The sequence below is a fragment of the Rhinoderma darwinii genome, chromosome 3 (assembly GCF_050947455.1).
Source record: "Rhinoderma darwinii isolate aRhiDar2 chromosome 3, aRhiDar2.hap1, whole genome shotgun sequence".
Taxonomy (NCBI): Eukaryota; Metazoa; Chordata; class Amphibia; order Anura; family Rhinodermatidae; genus Rhinoderma; species Rhinoderma darwinii.
Genome location: NC_134689.1, coordinates 63,634,171 through 63,654,934, shown reverse-complemented (window position 1 = coordinate 63,654,934; position 20,764 = coordinate 63,634,171). Strand labels below are relative to the sequence as shown.

The 20,764-nt window shown below is 44.8% G+C and overlaps 1 protein-coding gene across 1 annotated transcript in view; it reads right to left on the bottom strand.

Moving 5' to 3' along the window:
* Positions 1–20,764, bottom strand: part of HBEGF (heparin binding EGF like growth factor) — a 353,504-nt gene that overhangs the window by 130,224 nt on the left and 202,516 nt on the right. Inside the window, exon 3 of the mRNA XM_075856379.1 lies at positions 17,301–17,466. Coding sequence (XP_075712494.1) covers positions 17,301–17,466 — 166 coding nt within the window. The remainder of the gene's footprint in view (positions 1–17,300; positions 17,467–20,764) is intronic.

Below are 20,764 nucleotides of genomic sequence, written 5' to 3'. Positions count from 1 at the left end.
ACCTCTGCAATAGGCGGCGGAGGCAGCAGCAGCCAATTCAGTTTGGAAAATATGATGACAACATTTTTACATCCAATATCCCGACCTAACACACATCGTAGTCACCAAAGGGATGTTCACCATGACCAGTACTTAAACAACCAGGTTCACTCGTACCTGGACTGTGCCCTTTCTCCGTCAGAAATCCTGATCCCAGACCCCATGGACTTCTGGGTCAGCAGATTGGATCATTCACAAGTACTGGCCCAGTTTGCCATGGGTGTACTGTCTTGTCCACCCTCCAGTGTAGCGTCAGAGAGGGTATTCAGCGCGGCAGGGGGCTTCGTTACCCCTAAGCGAACAAGTTTGTCCGCCAACAGCTTGGAAAATCTCACGTTTCTGAAAATGAATCAAGCGTGGATCGGTGAGGATTTTAAAACCCCTGTGCCTGATGCCACTGATTAGATCTGACATTGCTGCTGCTGTCGCCTGCTACTACGGGATTCTGTCCTGTCCACTCTTTTTTTAATGTGCCGCTGTTGGTGCTGCTACTACTTCTACCACCAATCCACCCCCAGTGCCGTCTGCTACAAGCAGGCCTGCCCCACCACAGGGCTTTGTCTGTGACTGTCCAGTCTGTTTTAATGTGCTGCTACTACTACTACCACCACCCGTGCTGTCCGTTGGCTACCTCTACTACCACCAATACACCTCCACTGCCGTCTGCTACAAGCAGGCCTAAGGCCTGCCCCACCACAGGGCTTTGTCCTGTGACTGTCCAGTCTGTTTTAATGTGCTGCTACTACTACTACCACCCTTGCTGTCCGTTGGCTACCTCTACTACCACCAATACATCTCCACTGCCGTCTGCTATAAGCAGGCCTGCCCCACCACAGTCTTTTTTTAATGTCCTCTTTTTATCTTGGGGATTGTAAAATTCTGCCAAAGTTTATTTTCCACATGTTTTGTTCCAAAGGAAGCCTTGGCTTGATCTTCCATGTTGTCTGTGTCTGCCTAGTAACCGACGCCGGTCCTCATACACAGCACCATCCGCGGTACCTTTGACAAGTCTCAGAAAAACAACCACAGGGCTTTGTCCTGTCCACTCTTTTTTAATGTGCTGCTGTGCTGTTGATGCAGCTGCTACTACTACCACCACCACCCGTCCTGTCAGTAGTCCACCACCACCACTACTACCAGTCAACCACCACCAATCCACCTCCACTGCTCTCTGCTACAAGCTGGCCTACACAACCACCGGGATTCTGTCCTGTCCAGTCTGTTTTCATTTGCTGCTGTTGGATCTGCTACTACAACTTCTACCACCAATCCACCATCCCTGCTGCCGTCTGATACTGCCAGATGATCCTAAAAAAGGAATCATTTTTGTTCTTTTATAGCTTCTTCACTTTCCAGATGCAAAACCTGTTGCTACTCCCAAAAAGGGTTAATTTTTTGAGGGCTTTGAAAAAGCAATGGCTAAGTAATGACTTCTTCTTTTACCACCATATATGTATGAACTGCCACCATAAAGGGTACATTTTTTGAGGGCTTGTGAAAAGCCATTGCTTGTTGTTGCTTTTACATCCATGTATGGATGAACCCCGGCAGGCATCTGCCAATAAAAAGGGTACATTTTTGGAGGGCTTGTGAAAAGCCATTGCTTGTTGCTTTTACATCCATGTATGGATGAACCCCGGCAGGCATCTGCCAATAAAAAGGGTACATTTTTGGAGGGCTTGTGAAAAGCCATTGCTTGGTGCTTTTCCATCCATGTATGGATGAACCCCGGCAGGCATCTGCCAATAAAAAGGGTACATTTTTGGAGGGCTTGTGAAAAGCCATTGCTTGTTGCTTTTACATCCATGTATGGATGAACCCCGGCAGGCATCTGCCACCATAAAGGGTAAATTTTTTGAGGGCTTGTCAAAAGCCATTGCTTCTTCTTTTACCACCTTATATGTATGAACCCTGGCAGGCATCTGCCGCCTAAAATGGTTAATTTTTGTACCTTTTTTAACAATGCATTAAGCATACAACATGCACAAGTGCAGTGGTTTCTGTTAGTTATCACCGTGTCCCATCCGTTTTCCTATAGCCATACATGTTGGCGTAACTTTGACACTAACTTTGCCTTAAAGACAGCTCAAAAGTACTTGGATACACTCATGGGTGACCTAAGAGTGTTATACAGGGCTTCTAACCAGTGTTATACACGATTTTTAGGGGCTTTCTTGAATTACGGGTTCGGTCAGAACTAGTTCGGTCCGAATCGAACTTTTTCATGAAATTCGGCGAACCAGCCGAACCAAACTTTTCATAAGTTTGCTCATCTCTAATCCCGATGCATTAGAGAATTGCAATGCATGACGTCCTGGTGTGTCAAGGGGTTAAATTAATGCAATGGTACTTTGATTAAGATTTTTTTGACAAAATATTTTGCATGGCAGTTTACAAAAACACATGTATATTTTAAAAAAATGGATGCCAGAAATACAGTAGTTTGTAGCACTTATAAGGGTTGAAAAAAAATTAAAATGTTTGTTGCTAATGCCAACAAAAATTTGGATTGTCAATATCACTTATCTTCATTACAACTAGAAACAGAAAAGTAGAATGTTCGGCTTGTATTTCTCCTGTGGAAGTTCTTGTGGCAGTTGCCAGATTGCACTAAAGTTATAAAATATTTTGGAGTTCTCACCGGATCGGACAACTTTCCTTGATGCTATGCTACCTCTGTTCAGTAAAAAGCGCATCAAATGTTTTTGTTTTGTTTGTATTTGTGTGTGTTTCCTGCCTGATTAGAATCCACTATTATTACCATCTTAAACCCTTCCCGCCGCAGCCATTTTTCGGATTTTCACTTTCTTTTTTCCTCCCTACCTACCATACCATACCTTTTTTATTTTTCAATCAATATTGCTGTTTGAGGGCTTGTATTTTGTAGACTTTCACGGCGGCATTTATTGTACCATATAATGTAGTAGGAAACTGGGAAAAAATTATTTGTGAGGTGGAAAAGTAAAAAAACAGCAATTCCTCAATCTTTTAGGGGGTCTCATTTTTACGCCACTCACCATGTGTTAAAAACAACATGCCTTATTCTGCGGGTCAATACGATCACGGGGATACCAAATTCATATAGTTTTTAATGTTTTACTACTTTTACAAGGAAAAAGCAAATCACTTTTCTTTTTTTTTCCGTATGAGCGGTATGAGGGCGGTATGAGGGCTTATTTTCTGCGAGGTGTGCTGTACTTTCTATTAGCATCATTTTGGGGTAAATGAGACTCTTTGATCACTTTTTATATATACACTACCGTTCAAAAGTTTAGGGTCACTTAGAAATTTCCTTATTTTTGAAAGAAAAGCAGTTTTTTTCAATGAAGATAACATTAAATTAATCAGAAATACACTCTATACATTGTTAATGTGCTAAATGACTATTCTAGCTGCAAACGTCTGGTTTTTAATGCAATATCTACATAGGTGTATAGAGGCCCATTTCCAGCAACCATCACTCCAGTGTTCTAATGGTACATTGTGTTTGCTAACTGTGTTAGAAGGCTAATGAATGAATAGAAAACACTTGAAAACCCGTGTGCAATTATGTTAGCACCGCTGTAAACAGTTTTGCTGTTTAGAGGAGCTATAAAACTGACTTTCCTTTGAGCTAGTTGAGAATCTGGAGCATTACATTTGTGGGTTCGATTAAACTCTCAAAATGGCTAGAAAAAGAGAGCTTTCATGTGAAACTCGACAGTGTATTCTTGTTCTTAGAAATGAAGGTTATTCCATGCGAAAAATTGCCAAGAAACTGAAGATTTCCTACAACGGTGTGTACTACTCCCTTCAGAGGACAGCACAAACAGGCTCTAACCAGAGTAAAAAGAGAAGTGGGAGGCCCCGCTGCACAACTGAGCAACAAGACAAGTACATTAGAGTCTCTAGTTTGAGAAATAGACGCCTCATAGGTCCTCCATTGGCAGCTTCATTAAATAGTACGCGCAAAACGCCAGTGTCAACGTCTATAGTGAAGAGGCGACTCCGGGATGCTGGCCTTCAGGGCAGAGTGGCAAAGAAAAAGCCATATCTGAAACTGGCTAATAAAAGGAAAAGATTAATATGTGCAAAAGCACACAGACATTGGACAGAGGAAGCTGGAAAAAAGTGTTATGGACAGACGAATCGAAGTTTGAGGTGTTTGGATCACACAGAACATTTGTGAGACGCAGAACAACTGAAAAGATGCTGGAAGAGTGCCTGACGCCATCTGTCAAGCATGGTGGAGGTAATGTGATGGTCTGGGGTTGCTTTGGTGCTGGTAAAGTGGGAGATTTGTACAAGGTAAAAGGGATTTTGAATAAGGAAGGCTATCACTCCATTTTGCAACGCCATGCCATACCCTGTGGACAGCGCTTGATTGGAGCCAATTTCATCCTACAACAGGACAATGACCCAAAGCACACCTCCAAATTATGCAAGAACTATTTAGGGAAGAAGCAGGCAGCTGGTATTCTATCTGTAATGGAGTGGCCAACGCAGTCCCCAGATCTCAACCCCATAGAGCTGTTGTGGGAGCAGCTTGACCGTATGGTACGCAAGAAGTGCCCATCAAGCAAATCCAACTTGTGGGAGGGGCTTCTGGAAGCATGGGGTGAAATTTCTCCCGATTACCTCAGCAAATTAACAGCTAGAATGCCAAAGGTCTGCAATGCTGTAATTGCTGCAAATGGAGCATTCTTTGACAAAAGCAAAGTTTGAAGGAGAAAATTATTATTTCAAATAAAAATCATTATTTCTAACCTTGTCAATGTCTTGACTATATTTTCTAGTCATTTTGCAACCCATTTGATAAATATAAGTGTGAGTTTTCATGGAAAACACAAAATTGTCTGGGTGACCCCAAACTTTTGAACGGTAGTGTATATATATATAAATATATATATGTATATATATGTATATATATATATATATATATATATTTAAAGAATCTCTGTCACCAGATTATAAGTGCCATATCTCCTACATAGTCTGATTGGCGCTGTAATGTAGATAACAACAGTGGTTTTTATTTTGAGAAACTATCATTTTTGAGCAAGTTATGAGCAATTTTAGATTTATGCTAATTACTTTCTTAATGGACAACTGGGCATGTTGTTACTTTTTACCAACTGGGCGTTGTACAGAGGAGTGTATGACACTGTCCAATCAGTGACCAATCAACGTCATACACTTCTCATTCTTCCAGCCCATTATTAGTGTGATTGTGCAGTGAAAGAAGCTGGGCTGGAACAATGGGAAGTGTATGACACTGATTGGTCACTGATTGTGCAGTGAAAGAAGCTGGGCTGGAACAATGAGAAGTGTATGACGCTGACCAATCAGTGTCATACACTTCTCATTGTTCCAGCCCAGCTTCTTTCACTGCACAATCACATTGTAATAATGGGCTGGAACAATGAGAAGTGTATGACACTGATTGGTCACTGATATATGCTACACTATAATCATATATTGGAGGTGTTTTGACATTGCGCTGTTAGCACCTAACCTATGACTTGACCTGCTGAGTATTTAATTATATATTTATATCTATGTACATGTGGGTATAGATATACATATTTCTCCCTCCAGAAAGGTGTATATTCTTACCCTCCGGGGGAGGGGGGAGAAGACAGTGGACACATCCAAATAATTCCCACTGCCTACCCTCCCCCCCTTGCCAGGTAATGAGGCACTCAGAGGGGGGAGCCATAGGCAGTGAACAAATCCTGTATTGTATTCCAGGAAGCAGGAAGTTCTCAAGGCCTGTCCCCTACCCCCCTGCACATGCATGAGTATGTGATGTCATACAGAAGTGCATGGGAGGGTTTATAAAGATAAACTGTCCTACACTTCCCCCTCTTTTACGTCCCACGCCCATACAGAACAATCTCTACCAAGGATCCCATGCACCGCTAAGTATCTCCCCCCCCCCTCAATGCCCCCTCTGATACCCTTTTCCCCATATAACCCCTACTTGCCCTGGTAACCCTTTTCCTTCTCTGGTCTACAGATTTCCCCTGATATTTAACAAACTAATAACAGGTACAGTTAGGGCTATGTGGGGGGAGGGTCACAGAAGCAAGCATGAGTGAGTGCACTGTAACTTGTATGCATGTTAGTTACCAGATTATCAAATTCCTATCTCCTATTGCATGTGATCGGCGCTGCAATGTAGATAATAGTAACGTTTGTTTTTTTTAAAACGATAATTTTTGGCTAAATTATGAGCAACTTTATATTTATGCAAATGAGCCTTTCTAATGGACAACTGGGCGTATTTTCTCTTATTTCCAACTGGGCGTGTATTATGTTTTTAGCAACTGTGCGTGTTTACTTCTTTCACTGCACAATCACACTGTGCTGTGGATCATGCTGGGCTGGAACAATGAGAAGTGTAGGACACTGATTAGTCACTGATTGGTCAGCCTCATACACTCCTCTGTACAACACCCAGTTGGTAAAAAGTAAAAACACGCCCAGTTGTCCATTGAGAAACTCATTAGCATAAATCTAAACTAGCTCATAACTTGCTCAAAAATGATCGTTTTTCAAAATAAAAACCACTGCTGTTATCTACATTACAGCGCCAATCAGATTATGTAGGAGATAGGGCACTTATAATCTGGTGACAGAGCCTCTTTAAGTAGGTTGGTTTTAGTATAGTATTGTAATACATTGTACTCGTACCGTGTAGTTATTATATGTATTGAGGTATGCTGATGCTATATCGTGAATTATGTTAGGTAAGTGGGTGGTGGAATAGAATAGTGTTTGTAATACGTTTTTTATACTATACCACGTGTAGGGTCCATGTATTCAATACATATTAAGATGTTATGTGTATTAGGATCCTCTGAAACTACACTGTAATTATTTACTTGTATTTTATTTAAGAGTGATTACTGTTTGTATTAATAAATATTACCTTTATTTCCTTACAATCGTATTTCCTTACTGAGTAGCAAAGCAAGTACATGAATGTTAATACAGGAAAAAGGTAGGGGAACTAGGCATAAGGTGGAATTCACACGACAGGGTTCCCCGGCCGGGTGCCGGCCGTTCATAAATCGGCCGGCACCCGGCTGCATTAGGAACAATAGACCCCTAATGGGTCTATTCACAAGACCGATTTTTTGAGGGGCCGGGAAAACCGGCCGTCAAAAAATGGGACATGCCCTATTTTCGGCCGGGTACCCGGCCGCCCGGCTCCCATAGAAGTCTATGGGGCCGGGTAATACACGCCATCACCGGAATGTGTCCCGAGTGATGGCCGGGTCTACTGTCGCTCGCGCTCTCTCTCCTCCTCCTCCTCACAGTGCAGAGTGCATTTTTTTGCTCCCTGCAGGAGTCAGAATCCCCAATACCCGGCCAGGGATTGGGGATTCCGCTACAGGAGAAGTGCGTGACTACACTGTCCATATATGGACACAGCGAAGTCACTCACTTCTGCAGCGGAATCCCCGACTCTATGGCCGGGGATGCCGCTACAGGAGAAGTGAGTGACTACACTGTCCATATATGGACACAGCAAAGTCACGCACTTCTGCAGCGGAATCCTCGACTCTATGGCTGGGGATTCCGCTACAGGAGAAGTGCGTGACTACACTGTCCATATATGGACACAGCGAAGTCACTCACTTCTGCAGCGGAATCCCCGACTCTATGGCCGGGGATTCCGCTACAGGAGAAGTGCGTGACTACACTGTCCATATATGGACACAGTGAAGTCACTCACTTCTGCAGAGGAATCCCCGACTCTATGGCCGGGGATGCCGCTACAGGAGAAGTGAGTGACTACACTGTCCATATATGGACACAGCGAAGTCACTCACTTCTGCAGCGGAATCCCCGACTCTATGGCCGGGTATGCCGCTACAGGAGAAGTGAGTGACTACACTGTCCATATATGGACACAGCGAAGTCACGCACTTCTGCAGCGGAATCCCCCACTCTATGGCCAGTGATGCTGCTACAGGAGAAGTGAGTGACTACACTGTCCATATATGGACACAGTGAAGTCACTCACTTCTGAAGCGGAATTCCTGACCTGTGGCAGGGAATTCCTCTCCAGGAGAAGTCCGTGACTACACTGTCCATATATGGACATTGAAGACAGTGACTTCTCCTGGAAGGGGGGGGGGGTATGGGTGCAACCTACAGGGGGCTGGGTGGCATCACCTACAGGGGGCTGGGTGGCATCACCTACATGGGGCAGGGTGGCATTACCTACAAGGGGCAGGGTGGCATTACCTACAGGGGGCTGGGTGGCATCACCTGCAGGGGGCAGGGTGGCATCACCTACAAGGGGCAGGGTGGCATCACCTACATGGGGCAGAGTGGCATTACCTACATGGGGCTGGGTGGCATCACCTACAGGGAGCTGGGTGGCATTACCTGCAGGGTGCTGGGTGGCATTACCTGCAGGGTGCTGGGTGGCATTACCTGCAGGGGGCTGGGTGGCATTACCTGCAGGGGGCTGGGTGGCATTACCTGCAGGGAGCTGGGTGGCATTACCTGCAGGGGGCTGGGTGGCATTACCAACAGGGGGCTGGGTGGCATTATCTACAAAGGGCTGTGTGTGGCAACAAATTTAAATGAAATTCATCCGATTTTAAAACGGACAGGGAAAAAAACTGATGCAAATCGGGTCCAAATCGGCCGATAAAAACGGCAACACGGCCCGGAACGGAATCGGAACGGATGCAAAGCGGCCGGGAAAATCGGCCAAAAACGGCCGATTTTCCCGGCCGACACTCGGACCCTGCTGTGTGAATGAGGTCTAACCCTAGTGACCCTGATAAAAAGGCGGTAGTAGTAGTGGGCGACACGGTGAGCCCCGCTATTACCCCACCCCCTTTAACACGTTGTGTGAAAAAGGCTCATGTAAAATGACGCATTTGCCAAAGAAAATCCTAATTTTAATTTGCTTCATTTTATGCAAGAAACTTTCATAATAAAACTGGACTTTCTAAAAAGAAAATAAACCCCTTGAAGAAAACCTATAGTAGACTACGCTATTGTTTCCGTAAAAACAAAAACCTAGCGGAACGGATGCAAGCCAAAACCAACTGAAAGAAAAAAAAACATTGAAATCAATGGTATATCAAACAGAAGCGACAGTTTCCATTTAACTTTCCATTCGTCTGTTCCTCTGGAGGGAAGATTGAATGGAACAGATGAATGGAAAGACAACAGTGATGTGAATGGGCCCTATTAGTGAAAAACAAGTTGCTAAATTAATTAACAATAAAATATGCACTACAGCTGAATAAGACACCAAAAAAATTTCTTATTAAGACATTTGTTCTTTTCTGTCTATTTATAGATAACACAAAAAAAAATTCCAAGCTTTCTTCTCTGCGCCTTGGTTCCTGTACACAGGTCACTAATAAGGGTGATTTTACACGGCCGTGAAAACTAGCGCTGATTAACTAGACAGCTCATTCATTGGTGCTCGTTTGCTCCTTTTACAAGGAGCAATGATCAATTTTGTATGGAAACAATTGATCTTTACTACAAGCGTTCATTTCCATGATGTCAGCAGCACATCCCTCTGTTTACACAGAGAGTTGTTCTGCTAACTAGCGTCAATTTTTTGGCCGCGTAAAAAGGCATATCATTCTATAAACGAGCGTTTGGCCAATTATCGGGAACACTCGTTTGCCCAATTATTGGCCCGTGTAAAAGGGCCTTAATGGTGGCTAAACGTTAACTGTTAGGGTATGTTCACACACCCTATTTACGGACGTAATTTGGGCGTTTTACGCCTCGAATTACGTCTGAAAATACGGCTCCAAACCGCCGGCCAACATCTGCCCATTGAAATCAATGGGGTTACGATGTTCTGTGAACACAGGCATTTTTTTTACGCGCCGCTGTCAAAAGACGGCGCGTAAAAAGACGCCCGCGTCAAAGAAGTCATGTTCCTTCTTGAGACGTAAATGGAGCTGTTTTTCATTGGCTCCATTGAAAAACATCTCCAATTACGTCTGTAATTGCCGCCACGAAAAACGCGAGTACGAGCAATTACGTCTGAAATTCAGGAGCAGTTTTCTCCTGAAAACAGCTCCGTAATTTCAGCCGTAATGGATGCTGCCGTGTGAACATATCCTTAGTGTATGTTCACATGCTTAACAAAAAACGTCTGAAAATATAGAGCTGTTTTCAGAGAAAACAGCCTCTGATTTTCAGGCGTTTTTGAAGCTGAAAATGAAGCTTCGTTTAATTTGGTGCTTCTTTTGAGGCTTCTTTTGAAGCGTTTTTCAGAACTTTCAATGGAAAATCAGCTCCAAAAAACGTCTCAAGAAGTGACATGCACTTCTTTTTATGGAGCGTCTTTTTAGGCTCCGTTTTTTAAAATAGCGGCGTAGAAAGACGTATAAACTAATAGCTTTTTTTCCCATTGATTTCAATGGGAAGATGTTTGTAGGCGTTCAGCGTCCATTTTTTCAGGCGTTTTTCGAGGCATAAATGCCCCAAAATAAGCCTGAAAACACTGCGTGTGAACATACCCTTAGGGTGAAACAAAATCTGCTGTGTGTCACTGCACCCTTAGGGCTTGTCCACAGGTAGCGGAATTGCTGCATTTTTTCAGTTCAGAACTGCGGGCGTAAAAAACTCAGAATACAGTAGCAGTAAAGTGGATGAGATTGAACAAATCTCATCCACACGCTGCGTAAATACTGAGCGGAAAAAATACTCAGAAATGGACCTGAGGAGCGGAATTTTATTCTGCAGCATGTCAATTGTGTTTGCGTAATCGATGCATATTTGCTGCAGATTTTCAACATTGAATGGGGAGGTAAAACCCGCAACAAATAGCAGTTGTTACGTTTTTTGCAGCGGGTTCGCAGTGATTCCGCCGCAGAAAACGCAACTCTGACGCTTTATCCCGTATTACCGCCTCAGCAGCCAATCACAGGCTGTAGCGGCGGTCACATGGATGAAACGTCATCCCAGGAGGCTGGCTGGTTAATGCAGCATTTTTACTGCAGCGGACATTCCGGGCGAAAAACTGCACCACAGTTTGGTGCACTTTTTTGCCCGGAATTCCCTGCGGCGCACAGGGTGGATATGCTGCGTTCCTGCAAAATCTGCAGCACAACAGGGATGCTGCAGATTTGGAAATCTGTAGAATGACTCCCTAATGGGCCTAATCAAACAAGGACCACTGGGTAGTGACAACAACTTACATGCAGCAGGTGAAACTTCTCTTCCCTAATTGACTGTCTTTTTACAATTCTAATTTCTAAACCACATTGCACAATTAATTCTTAAAATATGCAAGTTGCTATGATTTTCTGTGGCATATGTATGTTCGCTAAAAACAAACATAAAAAAAACAAAAACTTAGTTAGGTATCCTCCTTAAGCGCTGTGCACACACTATTTGGTAAGGTATACGGTATATTAAAAGAAAAATAAATAAATAAATTGACAAAAGTTGTCTTTAAAAAGAATGTACATTTGCATATGTAAGTCACAAAATAGATGTGATTTAGCAGACAGATAAACAGGCTAGATTGTTAATTAAAAACCAGGATATTTAGTCACCGTAAAGAAAAAATCTTATCCAGTTCACGGGGGGGGGGGGGGGGGGGGATGTAGACACAGACTGTGGGTACATGCTGTTGCCACTAAGAGGCCTGACAAGTAGAAATGAAAAAAATAAAAAGTGGCCCCACCTACAGGATATACCCTGCCCCACAAACACGAAGCTATTCAATCTGTCCGCAAGCAGTAGGAGAAGCAGATACAAGGTAAGATAAGTATGTCAAACACTAGAGGAGAATCCCTAAAACTGACAACCATGAACAAAAATCCTTGAAATACAATGGGTGGGAGCTATATCTGGACTGGACAAGAATACGATTTTACGGTGAGTTTTAAAAATATCCTGCTTTCTTGTTCGTTACATTGGGGGACACAGATCGTGGGACATCCAGGAGTAGTCCCCAGGGGTGGAAAGAGAACACAGGACATGAGCTGCTATTTCACAAATGCCTGAAAAACCTTGCGACCTAGGGAAGCGTCTGCAGAAGCAAACGTGTGCACCTGGTAGAACTGGACCCAGGTGTGCAAAGAATACCACATGGCCGCCTTGCCCAATTGAAGGGCAGAGGCCTGATGGCACACATCCCAGGAACCACCAACCCCTCTGGTAGATTGAGTTGTAACCCAAAAAGGAAGAACCTTTCCCCGAAGCCTCCCGAATAATCAATCAAATTCAGCGAGCAATGGTGGCCTAAGGCTGGGTTCACACGACCATGTTACGTCCGTAATGTACGGAACGTATTTCGGCCGGGAAAGACCCGGACCGAACACAGTGCAGGGAGCCGGGCTCCTAGCATCATAGTGATGTACGATGCTAGGAGTCCCTGCCTCGCTGCAGGACAACTGTCCCGTACTGTAATCATGATTACAGTACGGGACAGTAGTTCCACGCAGAGGCAGGGACTCCTAGCATCGTACATCACTATGATGCTAGGAGCCCGGCTCCCTGCACTGTGTTCGGTCCTAGTCTTCCGGCCGAAATACGTTCCGTACATTACGGAAGTAACATGGTCGTGTGAACCCAGCCTTAGAGGCTACCAAACCCTTCCTGGAACCCTCCGTGAGGATAAACAGAGAATCCGACCGTCGGAAAGGAAGCAGTGATAAAAGCTAAGTCCGCAAGATGCGAACGATATCCAGGTTGTGGAGGGAACGCTCCCTCAGATTACTGGGAGAAAGGCGACAAAACAATATCCTTATTCATGTGGAAGGCCGAAACAACCTTAGGCAAAAAACAAGGCACTGTGCGGAGCACTGCCTTGTCTTGATGAAGAGTCAAAAATGGAGAAAGACAAGAGAAAGACCCCGACTCAGAGACCCTCCGGATAGAGGTCACCACAACTAGAAAAAAAACACTTTCCAGGAAAAAAAACAAAGGGAGATCTATCGCAAGGGTTAAAAAGGAGCCGATTGTAAGGAGGACGATAAAGGGAAAACGCATGAGCCACTCCCTGAAAAAAAGTTTTAATCTCAGGCAACCTACCAAGTTCGAAACAGTAGACACTTGCCCCTTCAGGGAGCGGAGTGCCAAACCTTGATCGAGACCACTCTGCAAAATAGAGAGAATTCTGGACAGAGAAAAATGCAAGTGGGGAAGCTTGCGAACCTCACCCCAACGAAGGTAGGCCTTCCATGTACGATGATAAATGCGGGCTGAAGGTTTAGAGCCTTAAGTAAGGTCAGAATAACACTCTCCGAAAGACCACAAGACCTCAGAATGGCAGCCTCAACAGCGACGCCGTTAAACATAGCGACCTTAAATTCTGGTGGAAAAGAGGTCCCCAAGGGAGATGGTCGGTGCAGAGAGGGAAGGGACATCGGCCAACAGGGACACGAGGTACGCGTTCCAACAGCGGCGCAGTCAATACAGGGATATCAGAATGCCCGGGATTCCTTCTGCCTTAAGCCGTCGGTGTAGACGCGGCAGGAAGAAGAGGGAAGACCTACAAGAGACTGACATTGGACCACGGCGCCACAATAGCATCCACGGCACAGGCCTCCAGGTCTCGGGAGATGAAGAAGGGGTCCTGTCGATTGAATCTGGGGGTTATCAGGTCCACGTCCGGACGACCCCACCTGTGACAAATTTGGTCGAACACATCCTGGTTAAAAAGACCACTCCCCGGGAACCATCATATCGCGACTGAGAGAGTCTGCAACCCAGTTGTTGACCCCAGGAATGTGAGCTGCCTTTAGAGCCGGAATGTGAACTTCCAATCAGATTAGGATTCTTGAGGTCTCGGCCATCACCGCCACGCTATGAGTGTCAGCATGGTTATAAGCTACAGCTGTGCCATTGTCCGTTATAACCCGCACTGGGTGTCCGGACAGTGACTATGTCCAGAGCAGTAGGCACAGAAAAATGTCTCTCAATTCCAGAAAATTGAGGCTTCCTGTGGGGATAACAGACCCTGAGCCAAGAGTTTCTGAAAAGTGCCCCTCCATCCCTTAAGACTGGCATCTGTGGAGAGGATTAGACAGTTCAGCGGGGGAAGAAGCGCCCAGGGAACGGCCAGATAGGTGATCCAGCACTGAAGTGGACTGAGAGGAGGAGGATGAACGTCAGATTCAGCGATTGCAATAAATCTATACCACCGTGTGGAACTACGCAAAGGGAATGTTCTCGATACCTGACTGCAGGGGCGGAGCGATGTCGGCACAGCGGTCCTGAAGAAGCAAGGGACGCTTCGGAGGAAGACCTTCGCAGAGCGAGTGTCGAAGGCAACCTGCAAGAACACTATCTGCTTGGATGGAGATAGGCAAGACTTGTCTAGGTACGGGGTGACCGACACCCCCTGGTGCGGAGGAGCGCCATAACAACGAAGAGAACCTTCGTAAAGACACTCGGGGCTGTGGCCAGTCCGAATGGAAGGGCCACAAACTGGTATTGACTGGACAGTACTACAGAGAGAAGGAAGCGCTGGTAGGGCAGATAGGAACGTACAAATATGCATCCTTGATGTCCACAGAAGACAGAAATTATCCCTGTTCCATGGAAGCAGTGACAGTCTGGAGACATTCCATCCGAAAATTACGAATCTGAACATGCATATTGAGACACTTGAGGTCCAGGATGGACTGAACGGAACAGTTCTTTTTGGGATGACAAAAAGGTTGGAATAGAAACCTCAAAACCCTTGGTTCAATGGTACCGGAAAGATAACCACTCGAAGCAGAGAGTCAATTTCCCAAAAAAAGTCGGCCGCCATCGAGGTGGACTGCGGTATAGCGGACTGACAGAAACGTTCTGGAGGGAGGCTGGCAAATTTGATTCTGTATCTTGAGGATACCACCTCCTGAACCCAGGCACCTGACATGTGAGAGCCAGACATTCTTGAAGCGTAGAAGTCTGCCCCTCACCCGTGGTGAATAGAATGGGGGCGCACCTTCAGGCGGACGTGGCCTTGCTGGCTCAACCCTTCACAGGAGGAGGTAGAGGACGCCAGGAGAGGCGAGCCCTGAAGGAAGGTTTAGTCTTCTAATCCTCACAAGGCTGTGGCCTGGAGGATCTTGTGTTGAAATAACCACGAAATTAATGAAAATGTAAACCCACCCTTTTGACCGGGGTAGCGCGCTTGGGCCTATTTTGAGGAAGATCGGTGGGTGCTCTTGCCACACGTAGCATCTGAGATTATCTCATCCAATCTAAGTCCAAAGAACAGGGAACCTGCAAAAGGGAGCGCAGTCAGGAAGCACTTGGAAGCCGAATCAGCAGACTAAGCTTTAAGCCATGTAGTCCTGCGGATAGCGACGGGAGAAGCCGAATTTGGAGCCACCAGACGGGCCGGGCAGGGCAGCATCAAAGATATTCTTGGACGCATTGGAGATAAGGTGAGACAGATCTACCAGCTCTTCCGAAGGAGAATACCATCAAGTTCTGAATTGGTTGGAGTGAGTGGAAGGTACATAATCAGTGACATGAATGATGCCACACAAAGCTCTAATAAGTACCTCCACTGAGATGGGGAAAGGGGTGGAACCTTAACCGCCTAAAAAGAGTCAGAATCAGATAATTCGCCCTCAGACAAAACCTCTTGGGAAGCACTAGACCTGACTACTGGTGGAGGAGGTGAAAAGGAAGAGGTAAACGAAAACTAAGGCAGGAGAGAGGACCTGGTTTGCTTATAGGGTCTGCCCCAAAAGGAAGTAACGAACGTAGAGGCCATATGAGGACAGGCAGAACAGAAGTTCAGGGGTGGGCGAGCAGACATGCCACACAAGATGGACTGAGTGATGTTTGCCAGGTTATAAACCGTCCGGAAAAGGGAATTGGCCCATTCCAGATCCACACTCATCAAACCAGGGGTGAGCAGTACTGGGGATGGCAGGGGTGCAGAAGTTGCAGGCGTTTGGCTAGTTGGCCGGCATGCATTGCATAAGGAAGACTGACCAACAGGAAATTATTATTGCACTTGGAGTAGGCATGAAAAACCGTAAAGGTTGTCTGACGTGGGGGTTCTCCATTAGAGTCAGACATAGCAGTAGAAGGGGTTGCTAGACTTCACACTGAAACATTGGGAGAGCAAAAACCAAAAATACAGTCAAACTGTGCAGCAATAGATACTCCTATTTGGGGAGTAATGGCTGCCTGTACCTAGCTCTACTAGGATAATTGCATGCTCCTACAGGTAGTTTGCACAGTGATTGCAGGGTAGGGAACCTGAAGGGGAAGTAGAAAATAAGCCAAGGTCCTACCCGATTGCAAAGCGTCTGATGCTGTCCCCAGCACCGTCCATCCAAAAGGAGGAGAGCAGAAACTAAGCTTAAGATCCGCCCACGGAGCACCGTGATTGGCCGCTTGCAGTAATGTGAGGAGGCTGGCCAATCAGGAGAGAGGACTATTGGAGGAGAATGTGAATGACCTGCCTCCCCTACTGTGCAGTGAAGCGCAATATGGCGCCGTCGGCAGAATAGAGCCGGCCATAAAGAAAACAATTGCACTGCCAGCCTAAAAGAGCAAAAAGAGCACAGAGAGTGAAATGAAAGCCTTAGGTACCAAAAAGAATTGTGTAGTGCACAAGTACTCAAGTACTGGCCCGGGGGGGGGGAGTAAAGTAACACTCACCCTGCATGCTCTCTATCTACCAGGTGAACTGACCAGCAGGAGCACCACCTCAGTGTTACCTCCTTTACTAATAGGACACTCGTGGGAGAAGGTACTTCTTAGGTTGGTGGGTGACAGAGAAGTTGACACTCTTGTCCCACTTGTCTTCATCGGCAGGTTGGACACTAATGCGTTTGCATATGACAGCATGCCCCCGCCAAGGGGGAACACAAAGAGGGAGTCAAACCTGTGCTCCATGTTCCTAATTATAAAAAAAATTAAATAAAAAATTCTTGGCAGAGACTCTGCTGCTATCAGCAGAAGTGTCTGCCTTCTATGATACTAAGCAAAGACGGAATAGCTCAGTCTCTGTAGGAGGGGACACTTTAAAAAAAATAAATTCTCAGTGTTAAGCCTCCTAGTGGCAACAGCATATACTCACGTCTCTGTCCCCCCAATGTAACGAAAAAGCAAATATAATACGGTTTTACATGCATGGATTTGTAAAAAACAGATACCTAATAACACCTATATAAAAGCTACTATTCCACTTGCAGTAATCTAAGTTTTTTTTTAAAAAAAACAACACCCAAAACTGCTATAAAAGGTTAGTTCTGTTATTTGTAAAAAAAAAAAATGAAAAAGAAAAAGGAGATTAATATGAAACCAACACATACACACAATAGGGCTCCTTTGTTACTTTAAGAAAACGACATGTTCCATGAATGCAAAAGTTCCTGTATTTTCTTTGACAGGGATCCCTCTTTCGTCCTTTGCCTTTCTTTCTTCCATTGTGACTTTTCTCTTCTGCTTGCACATCTTTGGACTTCGAAGAATATGCAGCTAAATAAAAAAAAAAACGAAATAATAGTGTAATCATCAGATGGCGATACACGTACAAAGAAACTTTATTACACTTTAATCTGTAGCATTCGTTATTTTTTTTTAGAGAAATGTGTGTAAATAAGGTTTTACCTACCAGATGACTTAACATAGCCATCAGAGAGTGACCGCAAACAATAGTTGCAGAGTCCCCACACACTCATAAACAATAGTGCCAGCAGTAGGGTTATCATGATACCAGAATTTGAACTTCGATACCGATACTTTGTGTAGTATTGTGATACTCGATACCAAAACGAAACTTTTGCCAACAATAATAATAATAAAAAAAAAAGAAAAAAGTTCTTCCATTTTCTGATATGAGGCACGTGGTATTATTAATTTTGAACCCCCATGTGCCTCACATTAAAGAGGCTCTGTCACCAAATTATAAGTGCCCTATCTCTTACATAATGAGATTGGCACTATAATGTAGGTAACTGCAGTGTTTTTTTATTTAAAAATACTATCTATTTTCACCAAGTTATGAGCGATTTTAGCTTTATGCCAATGACTTTCTTAATGCCCAAGTGGGCGTGTTCTTACTTTTCACCAAGTGGGCGTTGTAGAGAGAAGTGTATGACGCTGACCAATCAGCATCATACACTTCTCTCCATTCATGTCACTTACACCCACATTAACGTTACTTAAGTGTCTTGACAGTAAATAGACATCGCGTCCAACCAAGACGGGATGTCTATTCACAATCCCGACACTTCGGTAACGTTTGTGTGGGACTTACAGCACATCGAGATCACGTTGTGCTGTCATTTACAGCATGATCTCGCGGGATTACTCTTGCTGTGCTGTAAGTCACACACAAACGTTACCGAAGTGTCGGGATTTTGAATAGACATCCCGTCCTGGCTGGAAGTGATGTTTACATGATTGGAGAGAAGTGTATGATGCTGATTGGTCAGCATCATACACTTCTCTCCACAACGCCCACTTGGTCAAAAGTAAAAACACGCCCACTTGGGCATTAAGAAAGTCATTAGCATAAAGCTAAAATCGCTCATAACTTGGTGAAAATAGATTGTTTTTCTAAATAAGAAACACTGCTGTTATGAAAGAGATAGGGCACTTATAATGTGGTGACAGAGCCTCTTTAGGAGTAATTAACCCCATCATGTTTCTCAGTCATATGGGACAACATTGGGTTAATGTGTGAGGTACATAATGGGGTTAATTACTGTTAATGTACGGCACATGGAGGTTCAATATTCATAATACCTCGTGCCTCACATTAATAAGTGAAAGAAAGCAGATTTTATTTTATAACAGGATAAACATCATAAATGACACTATAAATTTATTACAGTCGCGACGATACCAAATATGTGTATATTTTATGTATTGAGACTTATTTTAACCCATTAGTGACCGCTAGAGATTAGCGAACTTATGATAAGTTCGGTTCGGCTGGTTCGCCGAATTTCATGAAAAAGTTCGATTCGGACCGAACTAGTTCTGACCGAACCTGTAATTCAAGAAAGCCCATAAAAATTGTGTATAACACTGTTTAAAAGCCCTAGAAGCCCTGTATAACACTCTTAGGTCACCCATGGATGTATCCAAGTACTTTTGAGCTGTCTTTAAGGCAAAGTTAGTGTCAAAGTTCCGCCAACATGTATGGCTATAGAAAAACGGATGGGACACGGTGATAACTAACAGAAACCACTGCACTTGTGCATGCTGTATGCTTAATGCATTGATAAAAAAGGTACAAAAATGAAACCATTTTTGGCGGCAGATGCCTGCCAGGGTTTATACATATAAGGTGGTAAAAGAAGAAGCAATGGCTTTTGACAAGCCCTCCAAAAATTTACCCCTTATGGTGGCAGATGCCTGCCGGGGTTCATCCATACATGGATGTAAAAGCAACAACAAGCAATGGCTTTTCACAAGCCCTCCAAAAATGTACCCTTTATGGTGGCAGATGCCTGCCGGGGTTCATACATATATGGTGGTAAAAGAAGAAGTCATTACTTAGCCGTTGCTTTTTCAAAGTCCTCAAAAAATTAACCCTTTTTGGGAGTAGCAACAGGTTTTGCATCTGGAAAGTGAAGAAGCTATAAAAGAACAAAAATGATTCCTTTTTTAGGATCATCTGGCAGTATCAGACGGCAGCAGGGATGGTGGATTGGTGGTAGAAGTTGTAGTAGCATATCCAACAGCAGCAAATTAAAACAGACTGGACAGGACAGAATCCCGGTGGTTGTGTAGGCCAGCTTGTAGCAGAGAGCAGTGGAGGTGGATTGGTGGTGGTTGACTGGTAGTAGTGGTGGTGGTGGACTACTGACAGCACGGGTGGTGGTGGTGGTAGTAGTGGCTGCATCAACAGCACAGCAGCACATTAAAAAAGAGTGGACAGGACAAAGCCCTGTGGTTGTTTTTCTGAGACTTGTCAAAGGTACTGCAGATGGTGAGGTATGAGGACCGGCGTCGGCTACTAGGCAGACACAGACAACATGGAAGATCAAGCCAAGGCTTCCTTTGGAACAAAACATGTGGAAAATAAACTTTGGCAGAATTTTACAATCCCTAAGATAAAAGGAGGACATTAAAAAAAGACTGTGGTGGGGCTGGCCTGCTTGTAGCAGACGGCAGTGGATGTGTATTGGTGGTAGTAGAGGTAGCCAACGGACAGCAAGGGTGGTGGTAGTAGTAGTAGTAGCAGCACATTAAAACAGACTGGACAGTCACAGGACAAAGCCCTGTGGTGGGGCAGGCCTCAGGTCTGCTTGTAGCAGACGGCAGTGGAGGTGTATTGGTGGTAGTAGAGGTAGCCAACGGACAGCACGGGTGGTGGTAGTAGTAGTAGTAGTAGTAGCAGCAGCACATTAAAACAGACTGCACAGTCACAGACAAAGCCCTGTGGTGGGGCAGGCCTGCTTGTAGCAGACGGCACTGGGGGTGGATTGGTGGTAGAAGTAGTAGCAGCACCAACAGCGGCACATTAAAAATAGAGTGGACAGGACAGAATCCCGTAGTAGCAGGCGGCAGCAGCAGGCAGCAGTGGCAGCAGCAATGTCAGATCTAATCAGTGGCATCAGGCACAGGGGTTTTAAAATCCTCACCGATCCACGCTTGATTCGTTTTCAGAAACGTGAGATTTTCCAAGATCTTGGCGGACAATCTTGTTCACTTAGGGGTGACGAAGCCCCCTGTCGCGCTGAATACCCTCTCTGACGCTACACTGGAGGGTGGACAAGACAGTACACCCATGGTAAACTGGGCCAGTTCTTGCCAATGATCC